Genomic DNA, 17,402 nt, shown 5'->3' with positions numbered 1-17,402 from the left:
TTAGAAGATATATAAATCCATACGTAGGGTTTGGATTAAATTAGATTTACAATATCCGATCTGATAATATGATCACTATTAACGTTATATCATAATCTTGAAATCAAGATATAATTGTTTTTAAGTATGCATCAGGTCATTAACACGTTAGATTAAGTCTATGATTATACCTAATTAACTCTGCTTTAACAAAAATAGAAGTATCCCTCAGTCAAGGATGATTCAGTAAACTGTAAAAGTCAGCAATGTGTTTTTTATTTTTATTTTTAAAAGGTTTCATTGAATATTTAGATAAAACATTTGTTTGGTAAATATGTTTTTAGATAAAACTACAAGAAAAGGATGTCAAATTATTTCAAACCCGTTCCAAACTCAATTATGATCGTAGAAGAATAGTGTTTGGTTTAAAGTTATGGAAGATTTTTAAAATTTATAATAAAAACCTACATCTTTAATACATGATTTGTTGTTCTTTTAACTTTAATTTAAACATGTGGGTTGTAATTATTTATATCGGATCAGTTTTTGTTTTAAGAAAATGAGCGACACACTTTATTGTATTAATTAACACTATTATGAAAAAAAAAATTTCAAATGACATTGTTTTAATTTTTATACAACTATAAACTTAAATAAATTTTTGAAATCATAAAAGTAGCAATAATCAATATTAATTTTTTTATCGTCATATTGCAAGGGGTCATTAATACCTAAGCCTACTATGTAGAGAGAAACCGAGGCTAACGTTGGAGCGTCTATTCGGTGCAACAACCCTAACCAACTTTAAAACTATTTAATCACTGTATTAAATCTTAACCACCAAACGCTAAATTCAACTTTCCATTTTGATTCTTCTATGTATAAAAGATGAGTTTAAAAAATCATTAAGCGCAGCTAATAAAAAAAATCTGATTAACAAATACCTTTCGAGTATACTTTTTATCATTTCACAACTTTTTTTTCCAATTCTTAGTTCTTTAACATTCTTTTATATGTTTCTTATGTTAACCATTCAGTCTTTATTCTATATTAAAAAGAGTGGTGTTCTATATTATATATATAAATAAGATAAAAGAAAAACTAAAGTAGATAGTATAATGAAGTGCTAAAGAAAACTCAGACGTATGGTTTGATCGTACACTAATATCTTCTACACTGAGATTTGAACGAGAGAAAAAATCATATTTTATTTTCACATCCATCGCCCCATGATTTCAATACTTGTCAGCTTCAACTATTATTTATTGGATTTATTTCTATCTATGAGATCATTAGTTTATGCATGAATGATAGTAGTTGGCAATAATAATACCAATTTAAATATAGGAATCAAGTAACAAAATGATCTTATCTTTCAACAATGTCTGGTGATCTCTCGTAGTGATGGTAAGCCGAAATTGACGAGCACAAGACCGGACAAAAAAGCAAGTATTTTCTTCCCTTTTTCCTAGAAATCCCCAAACCTTAAAGACACTCACTTCCCACTTTGGTCTCAAAAGCTGTTTTTGTGTCCCTTTTTGCATTTTCTTCTCTTCTGTCGTTCAACTTGTTTAAAGACACAAACATGCGTTGAATCAGTCTTCTCGCCTATTCTACCAACTCTTTCAAACAAACACACCGTCATTTTTTTACCCTATTCATCGTATAAATAACACCATTCACCATTCACCATTTCCATCGTCATCTTTATCTTACTTTCCATCCATTATTTCCTTTCTTCCTTTCTCGCTTTAAACTGTTTTCTATCCCAAGAATTTAACTTGTTTCTGGTGCAACACAAGCACAAAAAATGAAGTTTGGAAAAGAATACAAAGCACAGATGGTGCCGGAGTGGCAAGAGGCATACATGGATTACAATTTTCTGAAATCCCAGTTGAAGCAAATCCAGCGTTTCAGACAGAGCAGAAAAGCTCCTGCAGCAACACCGAGAGGACTGAGGCGAAAGCTAACGCTGTACAGAGCCTTCAGTGGTCTGACAAACAGACAGTACCACCCTCTGAGTCCCTCCGGTGACATAGAGAGCCAGCACATCGCGGTGCAGACGGTGAAACGAGGAGGGTCGGAGAGGTACGAAACGACGTTCCTGATGAGCTCGGATGAAGGAGGGGAGTACGAGTTGGTGTACTTCAAGAGACTGGACGACGAGTTGAACAAGGTGGAGAAGTTCTACAGAGGGAAAGTGGAGGAGGTGATGAAGGAAGCTGCAATGCTGAACAAGCAAATGGACGCTTTGATCGCCTTCAGGATCAAAGTTGAGAACCCCAGCGCCTCCTTTCGTCGCTCCCTCGAGATGACTCGCCTTGCCTCCGACGTTGCTTCTTCTACCGCTGTTCTCTCTGCTTCCACACCCAGAGGGGCCAAACTCAACAGTAAATATTCCTTTTCATCCCTTCAACTTTCTTGCTTTCTTTCCAAACTAAACAATCCACCCTCCATATCTCCTGCTCAACTTTCCCACCAACTTCCACTGCACCTCCTTTAAGTCTCATATCGGATAAAACTCAATAAATTCTCTTCCTTGTAAGATTTTAAAACAAGCATTACCCAAACTTTAAATTTTCTTTCAGCTGTTTTAATACAAAAAAAGAAGTATGAATTGGTTTTATCGTGTTTATTTATCATTTTAATTTATGACTAATATTACATAATAAAATAATTGAAAGTTATCTTAGCTTAGTTATTACAGAAATTTTTTTAATCGATTTAGCTTTTTCAAAATATAATATAAAAAAATATATTATTAACTGATTAAAAATTATGTTGAATAATTGTGATACATGTTGACAATTTTATCACACGTAATCAATATATTAAATTGTGTAATAAAAGCCTTTTAATGTTCTGAATTCGTTGTTATGAAATTAATCCTTGCTTATCTTTTTGCAATTTTAGTTCCATACGCTGCTTGCTTTATATTTTTGGTCAACGCGGTTATGTTGTGGAAACAGAAATTATGAGCAAGATTTCACGTGTTGTCTAAAGTGTATATCAACGATAGTGATTTATTTTATTTTAATGGGATGAAGTATATTTTAATACGTGAATTATTTGAAGAAATCTTGAATGTCAAACTGCATAATGTTGATTAAAGGTTTTGTTTCTGGTATATATCAATATAATATTTATGATCTTAAAGAGTACTGATCAAAATGTCATTTAGTTATATAAACCATTATGTATAATAAAATAATTAATTTTTGTAGCAACTATCTTAAAATTTATACAGACAATAATGTAAGATTATAAATTAAAAACTTTTCCTCAAACAAAATCACTATACGAAGAAGAATGTGATTGAAAAGTGTTTGCGTTATCCTGTTGCAGAAAAAGCTTCGATGATTATGGAAGTTATTGAAGAGGGTAGCACTCATCATGAACATTCAGATGATTCTAATGAAGATGATAAAGAAGAAGTAAAAGAAAGAGTTAAAGCAAAAGTTGAAGAAAAAAAGGCAAAGAATCTGAGGGTTACTAGACCAGCTCCTTTGGAAGTACTTGATCGTGTGCAACTGAACCACACCTTTGAAACTCCACGTTCAACTATAAAAGGTGTTCTCAATATCCCAGGCCAGACAGAACTACATTTCAGCAGAAAAAATCTCAACAAAGTTGAGGAACAACTTCAACGCTCATTCATTGAATTCTACCGCAAGCTTCGCCTTCTCAAGAGCTTTAGGTAATGAAACAAGCTACTCAATTCAGCTGCTTCATGTTTCTCATTGCTCATCATTATCTAACTCTTTTCATCAAATTAACAGCTTTCTAAATACCTTGGCATTTTCAAAGATAATGAAGAAATACGATAAGGTTAAAATTCAATCACTCTTCTCTGTCTAGTTTTTTAACAGACAACCTTGTCTCCGCTGTCGCTTCATATAGCAAATTCATTATGCAGATCACAACAAGAGATGCAGCTAAAGCGTATATGAAAATGGTGGACAACACCCAACTTGGAAACTCTGATGAGGTGAGAGTGCTAAAAGGAAGGCATTCTTATGAATTTCATTTCAATACACCAATCAGTGTACAATTTTTATGATATTAATTAATCAGAGTTTTTCAATTGTTTTACTTGACATTCCCGTGGCAGGTCACTAAACTCATGGATAGGGTTGAGAAAACATTCACTAAGCACTTCTACAACTCAAATCGTAATAAAGCCATGAATATCTTAAGACCAAAAGCAAAGAGGGAAAGACACAGAGTTACGTTTTCCATGGGTAAGCACTGATGTATAATTTAAAATCTTATTACTTTGGGGGTGAAAAGAGAACAGATTTTGATTCTCGTTTCTTCTTTCTGTTGACACTGTCAACCTATTCTCAGGTTTCTTAGCAGGATGCGCAGCAGCTCTGGTGTTAGCCCTTATTCTAATCGTTCGTACCAGAAAAATATTGGATCATTCAGGGAGTACACAGTACATGGAATCCTTGTTCCCACTGCATAGGTAATTTTTCCAAATTCCATAGCTCATCGTGATTAACAATAGCCCACTTGAAAAATTAGTAGCTTTGGTACAAGAGCCCCCACATATATATGAGATAAGTGATCTGCATAGGGAAAAATAAGCAACTATGTTACTAAAACTTGGTGGTGAGTAGTTAGTTACCATGTTGAACTTTGTTTTTTGCAGTCTGTATGGATTCGTAGTTCTACACTTGCTGATGTATGCTGCTGATATATACTTCTGGAGGCGGTACAGAGTGAACCACTCATTCATATTTGGCTTCAAGCCAGGCACTGACTTAGGCTACAACCAAGTCCTTCTGATCGGTTTTGGTCTAGCAGTGTTGGCACTGGGTGGTGTGCTTGCAAACCTAGACATGCAGATAGATCCACAGACAAAAGATTACCAAACATTGACCGAACTCATTCCACTCATCTTACTTCTTGTAAGGAGCTCATGTTTGAAAGATTTTGCCATTCAATATTTTAACGATTACTGAAGTATATAATGAATTCATTCACTCATTCATTTCGTTGTTACTCTGCAGGTTCTGATTGCTATTTTATTGTGCCCCATAAACATCTTTTATCGCTCAAGCAGGGTTTTCCTCCTCATATGCCTATTTCACTGTATATGTGCACCTCTTTACAAGGTATAATAGGAAAATCCTTGCAAACACAAGGTCTTTGCATTTCCTAACTTTCTAGGGTAGTCTAACACTTGTTTTCCATCATGTATTTCAGGTCACACTCCCGGATTTTTTCTTGGCAGATCAATTTACTAGCCAGGTTTGTTTCCAACTTTAAACCATGGATTAGTATTCTTTTCTTACGCTCTTTGCCATGTATAACAATTTTACCCTTTTGATTACTCAGGTGCAAGCCTTGAGAAGTTTTGAGTTTTACATTTGCTACTACGGGTGGGGTAATTTCAAACAGAGAGAAAACACCTGCAACTCTAGCAGCGTATTCATCACCTTTTCATTCATCGTGGCTGTTATTCCCTACTGGTCCCGTTTCCTGCAGGTGACTACATTATTTTTTTTAATTTTTTCAACTTTTAGGACAGTGTTTTGTTGGAGGTAAAACAGATATCAGCAGAGCTGAAACACCCTTTGTTTTGAAGTTTTGAATTAAATGTTGTTGAATATGTTGCAGTGTCTTAGGAGGCTGTTCGAAGAGAAAGATCCAATGCAAGGATATAATGGATTGAAATACTTCCTTACAATTATTGCTGTTTGCCTGAGGATAGCGTATAGTCATAACAATTCAATGGTGTGGAAAGTGTTGGCCTGGGTTTTCTCAATATTTGCAGCAGTTGCTTCTACATATTGGGACCTTGTAATAGACTGGGGCCTTCTGCAAAGACGTTCCAAGAATCGCTGGTTGAGGGACAAACTCGCAATCCCTCATAAAAGTGTATATTTTATAGCCATGGTATAACAATTGTGCTTGAAATTATCAAACCTTTTTTTGCATGTATGATTGATGTTGTTGTTTCTCTATGCTTTTTAAATAGGAAAATTGCTAACAAATTGAACCCGTGCAGGTCCTTAACGTCTTGTTGAGATTTGCCTGGTTGCAGACAGTCTTGAAATTCAACGTCAGCTTCTTGCATAAACAAGCCATGACTACCATTGTTGCATGTCTAGAGATCATTCGTCGTGGTATATGGAACTTCTTCAGGTAAATATAACGAAATTAATCAGGATTTTAGTGACAATCACAATGGATTTTAAGCTCTTGAGCCTAATAAGTTTTCTTTAACTTGGGCATTTGAAATTAGTATTCCAAAATTCACCATTTGGAGAAACGAGGATAACTTCCAGAGTACGTTTAATTTATCTGATAATTGATTGCTACATTTCTAACTTCCAGATTGGAGAATGAGCATTTGAACAATGTTGGCAAGTACCGTGCTTTCAAGTCTGTGCCTCTACCCTTCAATTACGACGAAGATGAAGATAAAGACGAGTGATGAGTACTTGTCTAGGACATGGATTTTACTGTTTCTTCCCTCTTTTCTTTTTCCAAATCGTCATTTTTCTCATTCTTTTCTTCTATCTTTCTTCATATGCATTGGGAATTCAAGAGTAAATATTTTCTTTTGATTAAAGCAATATTTGAAGGGTAGCTGAAAATATTGCAAGGGGAAGAGGATGTAACACCCCCTCACATTTGAATCCATAATACAAATGAAGAAATGTATTACAATTCAATAGATGCACGTCGTTCGTTTGATCGAGCTAGTATTCAAAACACATACATAAAAATTAGTTGTGATGACAATTAAATGTTTAAACTGAATTACGTACCAAGGAGGTGTATAACTTGGAAGAGAGGAACAAGAAAAATAAACAAATTAAAGTTATACTTATACAGTAAACAAATAAAATTATTAAGTACAAGTACTCAATCAATTTAAGGTTGATCTATTGCTAAAAGTTGAAAAAAAAAATATAGATGGAAGATATCATTCCACGTTTTATGTTATTTCAAAATTCAATTGTTATTTCGTCTCTCGGCATTACATGGTGGCAAATTTCTCTATAAAATCAGTAATGGTAGAACACTTCTTACTTCATCCATTTATAGACCGATTCTCCAAAAATAAAACACCGAAAACAACCTTTACGACTTACGTTATGATAGCTAACAGTTCCGTTGGCTTACATTTTAGTAAATATTGATTTTCAGAAGAATTGATATTCAAAGAATCTACGTTACAAAATTTCCTAGTTAAGAGTTGCGATTAAATAAACTTCTGTGACTAAAATAAATCATTTTTCTTCTTGAAGTTAAAAGTAAAATTTTCCACCTCAACCTTTTTAAAAGCTCCCTTATCTTTCTTCTCAAGAAGCTCAGACACAGATTTCAAAAACAAGTTCAAAACTGCAATTTCAACTGCGTCATTAAGATTTTTGGCTTCGATATAACCACAATTCCCCACAACAATGATCGCAGTAAAACTGCGATCACAATTAACAACCTTACTAACATACGTAAGCTATTTATAATTTCTGGAAAAAATTATTCATTCTATAACTAACTATAAACAAATTATCCAAAGTAGCTGTTAATTAAGAATCTGGAAGTCAAGATGTTTCTCATTTCTTTTTCACTACTAGCTCTAGCACTTTTTAATTCTGCAAATCAACGGCAAAAACATTTCCACCAATATAGAGTTATAAAACAAACATTAAGCAAGAATCCCAATGTCACATTCGGTCACTGAATATTTGTTATCCTAGAGTGGATCAAACTAAATATTACTAGACACGCATAGATCACAAGCTTTCGTTACTATGGCATGAATCACTGACCAGACAGAAAAATAAAATCCGATACAACACAACCATATCGCATGTTTAAAATTGGAAATTGATACAGCTTTGAATCCAAGAAAATATTTGTCATTCTAATTATTGTGACAAAAATGAATGAGTTATAAATGACTGTAATCTATTTGCATTGGCAGTACAGGTATGACAGCAGGTTAAGAGAAACAAATAAGGGCAATGAAATGATGTCTCACTTTGGATTTTGACTAGATGGAGGAGGAGCTTGGGATTCATTAGACGTCAAATTTTGGTTTTCCTTCAACAACTCAATGGTGGCCACTTCCTCAACAACATGATCGGTCCTGAGAATGAATTTGTAGTAATATGTGAGCATCATACACAGCTCTAGTATTTTAAATTTCACTATAGAAGATCTTTAATTCAAATATCCAAAGCTTCAAACTTCATCTACTTCTAAGGGCACTAACTCACGTTATATTTTTATCCCCAAAATTTCCATCCATATTATGCTAAAGGCCATTTTGTGAAGAATCCAGTTTGTTCTGTAAAAAACGTCCATTTTCTTAAGATCTTAGAGGCATTATTATTAACATTCATATAATTGATTTCAAACTGACGTTACATTCTGTGATCTGCATTTGAGAATGGTACGTTAAAAGTTGAATTTAAAAAGATTTTGTTTGGAGGATAAAGTTAATCAACTTTAAAGTGAAAATGTAGGCACATTCTAAGAGCTACAATCAACAAAGGCTAAAAAGATTTAATTTCCTTCAAACTAACTCTACTAACCACAGAATTGAGGTTAGAAACTTGAAATTTTTTCACCAGCACTGTATACACCAAGATATTTGGTGTAAACAAACCGGGTACAAGTTCCGTGCATTAACATTTAATCAAAGCCAAACTATTTATTTATTTAAATATGGAAATGAAATTACAACAGAACTACAGAGTTAAAGCAAGGAAAAGAATGTGAATTTCAATTTGATGAATCTACGTAAAAAGTATAATGAATCAAACCTCTTTCATAATCTAAAATCAACATTACATTTTTACCTCTATTAAAGTTAAATGAGTTGAGCAGACAAACTTCCAAGAAGTGCTTCTAGTAGGAGAAGAAAAGACAAGAAGAAAAAATACATCCATTTTCCCTAAGTCAAAATTAATTTACCCATCTCAACCTTTTCAAAAGTTCTCTCATCTTACTTCCCAAAAAAGCAAAGATATAAAGTTCTAAATAACCTTTTGTGACAGCAATTTCAGACAAGAGAGGCACTGTGATATAATTGCAGCCACATTTGTCTACAATTTCCCACAACAAAACCGCGACTACGACCACCACAACTTAAAACATTACAAAGATACATAAGTTGTCAAAAGAAACTTATACGATTTACCTCTTTATTTTCTTCTCTTAAGTGCAACTATAAGTCGGAAAAATGATCTTAACTAACAGCTCATAATTGAGAATAAGAAAGTGAAGTTACTTCTTCTCACTTCTTAATAACGAAGTGATCTTAATTGAGAATAATGAAGTGATCTTAACCATCAGAAGGAAACCTAACGTGACATTCAGTAACTGAAATATTGGGTAGCCTAGAGCTAAACAGACATACAACACACGGACTTTTGTGGTGAAGGAAACATAAACTAAGATCAATGTAAGAGAACATTAGGCATTCCAATTATTGTGAGAAAGTAAAAAAAAAAAAAAAAAAAAAAGAGGATGGGGTTAGTCTCACTTTTGGTCTTCCCGGGTAACTAACTTTTCCTTTTCCAATTCAACGATGGCCTGTTCCTCCGCCAGCTTCTCGGCACGGAGGATGGGCTCGTAGTAGCTGGAGTGAGCGTCCATACACTGCTTCAAGGCGGCGGTGATGGGGGCGCACTTCTCGAGGAGGTCCTCGTTGTTGGTCTCGGCTTCTTGGACGCACTTCTCCCATTCGGTGAAGGCGTCGCGGCAGCCGCCCCCTTTCATGAAGAGGCAGAACCCGCACTCTCCTTCTTCTTCCTCTTCCTCTGCTTCGGGGGACTCAGAACCTGCCGGATCGGGAGGCAGATCCCGCGCTTCCTCATCGGATTGGTCCTTCGGAGCTTCCTTCGCAGGCGTGGACATGGTGGCTGAGTCGCAAAGAGAGAACAGAATGTTATGCTCTGCTTAAAACCTCCAAAAACCCCTAAAACCCTTGCCTATGCTTCTTTAACCACCGCCGCATATATTTACATATATTTGCATTTGAATGGTCACATTAACCCTTTTCATATGATCCCATTAATATTTTTCAATCAAATTATATGATTATTTTAATATTTAGTTTTTTATTTTATGAAATTGTGTATGATTTTAAGGCTTAATATCTCCTTTGGTCCTTGTATTTGTGTGAAAATCTCAGTTCGGTCCTCAAGTTTTGAACTGTCTCAATTGGGTCATAATTTTTGTAAAAATGCACACATTTTATTCCAACCGTTAACTAATCTCAAAGGGCGTTAAGTTTAGCTGACTTGTTGGCTTAATCCCTTCTTCTCGTATTTATGTGAAAATCTCAGTTCGGTCCTCAAGTTTTGAACTGTCTCAATTGGGTCATAATTTTTGTAAAAATGAACACATTTTACCCTAATCGTTAACTGATCTCAAACGACGTTAAGTTTAGTTGACGTGGTAGCCATAGGACATGCTAACGTGTATTATTTAATTATATGAATTATTTTTTAAAATAATCAGTGTTTCACGTGGTACAATGCCTATTATTTAGTTTATTTGAATTAAGGATTTTATTCATCTATCTCTGAGAATCCGGATTTTACACAGATTATCTTGTCGGCTCAAAAAATAAAGTCACCGAACAATTCGCGTAACCAGTGCAATCAATCTCACAGCCTTTTCTACAAATGAACCAACTTGGTAACCTATAGGTTCATCACCAGCCTTTAAGCTATTTATTCTACTGATAGCAGAAGATAACTGTTGCACAGTGAGATTAGTTAGCGATTGGGGTAAAATGTGTGCATTTTTATAAAAATTATGATCCAATTGAGACAGTTCAAAACTTGAAGACCCAACTGAGATTTTCACACAAATACGAGGACCAAGTATTAAGCCTAATTTTAATATACAAAACATTTATTTTATTTTGATATGTTTTATAAAATAATAACTTATTTGGTATATTTGATTTTTTTTATGAATAATTAAAAAAAAACTATTTTTTCAAGAAACTTAAATATGCTTATTATATTTTATATGTCAAGTTAAAAAGTTATCTAAATAATTTTTTTATATAATTTATCAAAAATAAATTCATAAACATCAACGAATTAAAAGAAATTGTGTTTTCACAATTGTTTTCAAATATAAATAATTTCTAAACTTATAAAAAATACTTATTTTGAACATTATGTTTTCTTTCAAAATTATTTTATTTTTAAGTTTAAATAAATTCAACATATATTATATTTTTAACTTTTCAAAATAATGAAATTATGTCTTTAAAATATGATTATAATTAAAAACTTATTTTGAATAGGTTTTTATAAAATTAATATTTATATATAAATAATTGATTAGGAGCAAATATAAATTAATTTTCATTTTTCAAAATTTGTACAAAATAATTATTATATTAATTTCTATTAAAACTATCTCTTTTTTAATAGTAATAAAACAAACTATCCTTCTAAAACAAAATTCTTAAACTATATTTTTTTTATGTTTATCTTTGCAAAAATATGTTTAAAGTGAAGTAGAAAAAAAGAGATATTAGTAAAATATCATATGAAAATTGTTTGAAAGCAAATGAAAGAAATAATTGAAAAAGTCTTAAAAATGAACTAATTATTTAGTTTTGAAGAGTCAACTCCATCTAATCTTATGTCAACCCACGGGCTTCGAGACTTTTAAAAAGCTCCTATTAAACTGGAAGGAATTCAAAGAACCAGAAGCAACCCCAATTCACATAAATCGCCACCGTGACAACACTTTGCAACCACCATAAAACCCTTTTGAGGCCAAATAGCGAGTTTGAATCGCGAACGTCCCGGAAACCAACATTTAATGTGAGCTTCTTCTTTGTTCAACCTTCGTCCTCACAATTCACTAACTTCTTCGTAACCTGCAATAAAAATTCAACCAGAACCAAGTAGTGCTTCCAATTCTCCAAGCGGCGTCGTAAATGGTCCAACACCTCCCTTCCATCAACAAAACCTCCTTTGTAATTCTCAAACCCTAATTTGGGTAAGAAAAGGGTTGTCATGTTGTAGTCTCTCATTGGTCGCATCCATCCATCTTGAATCAAAATTGGTCAACAAGTCTTTCTATGGTCAAGGTTGGTCAAACATGGGTAATAAGTAATTTTAGAAAAGAAAGGAGGGTCTAAAGTGTAAAGAGAGGAAATTTTTGGGCTTCTCTACAATTTTGGAAAAATAGGAAGGGATGAAATGCAATATCAATAGAAAATTGATGGTATCGGAGGGGGTAATTTTCGAAGAGTAAAATGCAGCGAAATTAAAACACAAAGAGCGGAAAGCGTGTTTGATCACAATTAAAATTAATTTGGTCCTTTTAGCAAAAATAATTTTCTTTCAGAAAATTAATCAAACAGTTGATATACGTAAAATAATATGAGTGTAGGGAATAGAGAAATCACACAGATATTTTTATATTAGTTCGATTCAACAGAATCTACGTCCAGTCGTTAATCACTACAAATAATGATTAACAGTTCCACTAAAAATGGTTTAACATATTACAATCAAATGAACAGGAATATAGAACGAAAAGAACTACTCTACCGGCAATCGACAAACGATTCGCGAGCTTCTCCTGACACAAGACCAGGCAGAGTACCTTGCTAACTTGAAGAGAGTCTGCTCCGACTATCGACACACGATACGCGAGCCTCTCCTTTCACAAGACCAAGCAAGGGAACAATGAACAAAAAGCTTTTTGAGAACTTCTCTCTGACACACAGTGTTCTACTTTGCTTTCTCAGTTCAAAACGTTAAGTTCTGAGTTCTCCAAAACCACATATATAGCCAAGTACACTGAATGCCAAAGGTCAGCTCCCAACTGCCATGAATAATCGATTATTCAAGTCCGTTACAGAGTTTTCAAAAAGTGATAATCGATTATATGAAGTGATAATCGATTATTCAAGTATGACTTGTGATAATCGATTAATTCTTCATGATAATCTATTATTCTAGTACAAAAACATGTGATAATCNATTATAGCTTAANCATAATCGATTATACCAGTAAAAATTACAATGTTTAACATTTTCCTACTACATTCAAAATCTACAAGTTGCTTTTTAAATATTTTCCTACTACATCCAAAATCTATAAGTTGCAGCATCATCAAAACACATCTTCAGGTTTTACCAATACTCCTTATTGGTAACAAAATTATCTTCCAAATATTTTTATAGTTATCTAAATCTATTAATTATTTGGAAAATATAAGATAAAAGATCTTATTAATAGAATATTTAGAGTCTAAGCCTAATCAAGCCCTATATAAAGAGACACAGGGAAGGCAAAAATCATCACTCCTCTTACTTTTATTTTACCATGTATTCCACTCCATTCATGGAGAGTTAAGCTTCTAGGACTATTTCACCATAATTTCATTATGGATTCTATGGTTAAGTGAATTAGTGTATTTGTTTCTATTGATTGTTGATTTGAGTTATCTTTTTTCTATGTCTCTCATCTCTCAATCACATTAAAAAAGTAATGATTTTTGCATCATAAGATGTTTGAATCTACATGCATATTGATCATATAGTTCAAGGGTTTCTAGGTTTGATTGAGAATGAATTTTGATTGAATTTAGGAACTTTCATATGAATTTCGATTCAAATAAGTGAATTAAAATACATGTTTGTTTAACTCATTAGAATTAAACAATCTAGTCAGTTATATTAGTGTAAAACTAGGAATAATAATACTCGTTTATAAACCAGGAGTGGTGAAACATCTTTCTAATCTTTTTAAAAGATTAGGGTAACCCCTTAAGAAAGGTTAAGGGAGAATTGAACATAACTCACTTTGGAGTGAACCAATTTAAAAATAAATCTTTGATAAAGAATCTTCAAGAGGTACGAATTTGAGGACAAATCCTCTTCAAGAAGGAGGGTATGATAGAAGACTATCTCCTGAAACATATATGAGAAGAACTTGAAGAAGGACATTTGCAATTGAAAGGATTTATGACAAGGTCAAAGATCAAAACACGTCTCCTTGAAGCTTGAATCTTATAATCTTCCATGAAGAGAGGAATTTAAAGAACGTGAAGATTATAAACACAATTGAAGAATAATAGGAAATTAAATAAATTGTATTTTTATTTTAATTGCAAAACAATTGTTTTTCTATTTTTTAAGTTATTTTTGGATCCAATGTCATTGGGCTTTCTTTTAGGGTTTCTTAGGTGCCTTAAACATTTATACCTATATATAGGGGCACCAAATACATACGTAGACACTTTGGAAGTCATAATATATGCATTTTCATTTTTGAGAGAGGATTATCTTGGTTCTTGGTTTAGAACTCTGATTCTTATCAAAGATTAACATCTTTGTGGCGAATCTTCCTTAACTTATCAATATGCTAGATTGTGGCGTCTCCATCTCTGTCTTATTCTGCGCTCTTCTCTGATTTATTTTTATTGTGCCCTTGAGGATTCAAATTCAAAAAAGATCGTACTTTTTCCTGGACAGGATCGTATTACTCTTCATCCTTGTTTTCATTTTAAAAACTTTCTAAATGCACTTAAAAATCTTTAAGTGTTCAACACTATCTATAGATTGTCTAACCTCTACAATAGTAGCTAACACTTCTTTGTGAAAAATTTTAAACTTTATTCAAACTCCCCCTCCTTTCTAGAATTTACCTATGTTTCACATAAACTTTCAAGTTATATATTTTTTAACCTAATTTGTTTTTTTTTTCTCTTCATTTTGAAAGAAGTTATTTTTGTATGTGCATATCTTTTCCTTTTAATATTCGCTATACTAATATTGTGTGTTACTTTTGATTTGATTTGTTTTTCATATCTTCTTTATGAAAAAAGGTATTTTCGTATGTTTGTATCTTTTTTTTTTTTTTCGGTTCCTATAAGAAGATTTTTGTTTTCGTTTTGTTATCATTCATTATGAAAGCATTTGTTAGCAAAATGATGAAGATGAAGATTTGATGATGTACAAATCAAGTCAAGATATATCAAGATTCACGAAAATCCTTTGAAGACTTATTTTTGTTATTAAAAGCTTTTGTAATAATTGTAGTTTAAATGTTTAGGACTTAGATTTGTAGTAGGTTTTGATTCTTGTACCTTCATACTTTATATTTGTTGTTCAGAATAAAAAACGCACGGTTTTAATCAATTAAATCAAGTATTAATCGATTAAAACAGGTGCTGAAAACTCAACTAGCAAGGGAATAATCAATTAATACCTTTTTAAATTGATTAGTTAATCAATTAATCCTTAGAATAATCGATTAAACCTAGCCATTGGAGTTTTCTGGTTTTTGAAAACTAGCCATTGTACTCATTTAATCGATTAACAATAATATTAATTGATTAAAAGCGTTAAATGGCCAGTTTCGTAGAATGAAAGAGTTTTTGCTTTAGTCTATAAATAGGCTCCCTTTATACATCAACAACAACTCTTCCCTTGCGCTAAAATACTCAAAACTCTTTGAGAATTGTGTGCTCTTGCTCAACTACGGAAACTCTTGTTTGTGGTGCTGGTACATTGCTACTACGGTGATAGAGGAATAGTTGGTTCATCCTTGGTACGTCTAAGGAGGTGTGCGGAAGAGGATCATCTTTCCAGAAGTATTCGGAGGAGGTGTTTCATCCTTTGTGCAGTATTCGGAAGAGGTGTCTCATCCTTTGTGAAGATTCAAAGGAGGTGCAGGTTCATCTCTTGTGGTATCAAGGGAGGTGGTTTCTAAACTTTTACAAATTGTTTCTTTGTGAATGTAGTTTGTAATTGTTTTATGCTCAGTGAACTATTTATCTTGATTTGAGATAAGGGACTGGACGTAAGATTGGTATGATCCGAACTAGTATAAAATTCATCTGTGCAAATTTCTCTCAACCTTACTCTTTTATTTATATTTGTTATTTGCGTAGTAAGATAAATTGAGTAGAAATTAAAAGGCACACGTTTATATTAAAATCCCTCTTGGTTTGTTATTCCATGCCAACCATTCCGCTGCAGCCGCTCTGACAGCATTTATATTATATAGTTGAATTTTTTTTATCAAATGTATGTGTTTTTACTGCACTTCAGGGTATTTATATGAAAATACAAGCAAACCTTCTTCTCTTGTACTTTGGGGTTTCTTTTATTTTATGCTTTGTATGGATTTTGTGGATGAAAATTTTGTTTACTTTATGTCAGTAGCTTAATGTGCAATAGAAAGTATGGCATGCTACTTTGATCGTATTTATGATTATTTTTGGCTTCAAGTTCGTTTTTTATGTCATTTAACTTATTCCATCTTTTTTCATCATCATATATTATGAGACTAGTTTGTATTAGTGCTTGAGTTATTGGTGAAAGTTGTATTCATTTTGTTTTGTGTATCTTCTCCTTCCACTAATAAAAATATGGGTTTTTAACACGCCTATTATGCTTCGGTTGACAAGAAACCAAAGCATAAACTGACACGGTGGCATTTTTGAAATTTTTGCTAACGTATATGTCACGGTTCTATTTTAACCGCGACCATAAGTGGTATACAGCCTCGGTTTCTCTCATAACCGAGGCCATAAAGTCTGCAAGAACTGACAATAAAAGACTTTTCACCTGCCAAATATCTGTGCAGAGGATTTGCCCGCGGTTGTCCACAGAATCGAGACCAAAAACCCTTGGTCCACTAACAAATGCTCTTTTTCCAGCCTGACCAAATCTCTGTGCAGGGGTTTTGGCCTCGGTTGCCCACAGAACCGAGGCCAAAAACCCCCTGGCCCTACTGGTATTCTAGCCTACACTCTAACGTTTTAAGTGATTGATTTTTCTGAAAGGGTATATGACCTCAGTTGCTTGCAGAACCGAGGCCATAGACCCACTTCCTAATGTCTTTTCAGATTTTCTGACTTGGTAAAATAATTCAAATATATATTTTTTTTATTGGTTTTTGACTGCAGTTACTAGAGAACTGAGGTAATAAACCTCTTTTGTCGTGGTTAGGCGAGTAAACGAGGTAAAATACCTAACCAATATTTCAAAAATGTCATTTAAAATTAATTTTGAATATTTTTGGGGGGACTATAGACCGCGATTGTCTGGAGAACCGAGGTAGTATTCCCCCTACTACTTCGGTTTAGTTTAGAACCGAGGTAGTAGCCCCTGTCCAGGGTAAAAATTCACGAAAGAGCAAACAGTTCTTCTTCANCGATTTCTCTCAACAACTTCTTCTTCTTCTACGTCGCCGTGACCTTTCTCCCTTCTTCCTTATGCCACCGTTCCGCCACCGTCATCACTGTAGAAGGACTTCCTTCCTCATTTTTCATCACCTACGTTTGTATCTGATCAAATTTGGCTTTGGTTGCTTTCCCAGCTTTTTCGTTTTTTTTAGTTTTTGGGTTGGTTTGATACGTTTTTTTTTTATTGATTTGGATTATCAAACTTACGTTTTGT

General features: G+C 33.3%; 2 protein-coding genes across 2 annotated transcripts; one reads left to right on the top strand and one right to left on the bottom strand.

Annotated features, from left to right (window-relative positions):
- The first annotated feature begins 1,281 nt into the window (after positions 1-1,281).
- LOC106766679 (phosphate transporter PHO1 homolog 3-like) lies at positions 1,282-6,727 on the top strand. The gene is made up of 13 exons (XM_014651391.2): positions 1,282-2,369; positions 3,325-3,676; positions 3,759-3,807; positions 3,896-3,967; positions 4,091-4,220; positions 4,327-4,447; positions 4,634-4,892; positions 4,995-5,099; positions 5,191-5,235; positions 5,323-5,472; positions 5,605-5,883; positions 5,996-6,132; positions 6,325-6,727. Exons 1-13 carry the CDS (start codon positions 1,790-1,792, stop codon positions 6,422-6,424), a joined length of 2,379 nt encoding a protein of 792 aa, XP_014506877.1. The 5' UTR covers positions 1,282-1,789; the 3' UTR covers positions 6,425-6,727.
- A 1,002-nt stretch (positions 6,728-7,729) lies between these two features.
- LOC106766700 lies at positions 7,730-9,975 on the bottom strand. Its single transcript, XM_014651418.2, has 2 exons — positions 9,491-9,975; positions 7,730-8,089 (listed from the first exon to the last, which is right to left on the bottom strand). Exons 1-2 carry the CDS (start codon positions 9,862-9,864, stop codon positions 7,978-7,980), a joined length of 486 nt encoding a protein of 161 aa, XP_014506904.1. The 5' UTR covers positions 9,865-9,975; the 3' UTR covers positions 7,730-7,977.
- Positions 9,976-17,402: the final 7,427 nt, after the last annotated feature.

This window comes from Vigna radiata, chromosome 7 (assembly GCF_000741045.1).
Source record: "Vigna radiata var. radiata cultivar VC1973A chromosome 7, Vradiata_ver6, whole genome shotgun sequence".
NCBI lineage: Eukaryota > Viridiplantae > Streptophyta > Magnoliopsida > Fabales > Fabaceae > Vigna > Vigna radiata.
Note: the sequence above shows the minus strand (reverse complement) of the source record. Positions and strands in the feature narration are given on the sequence as shown.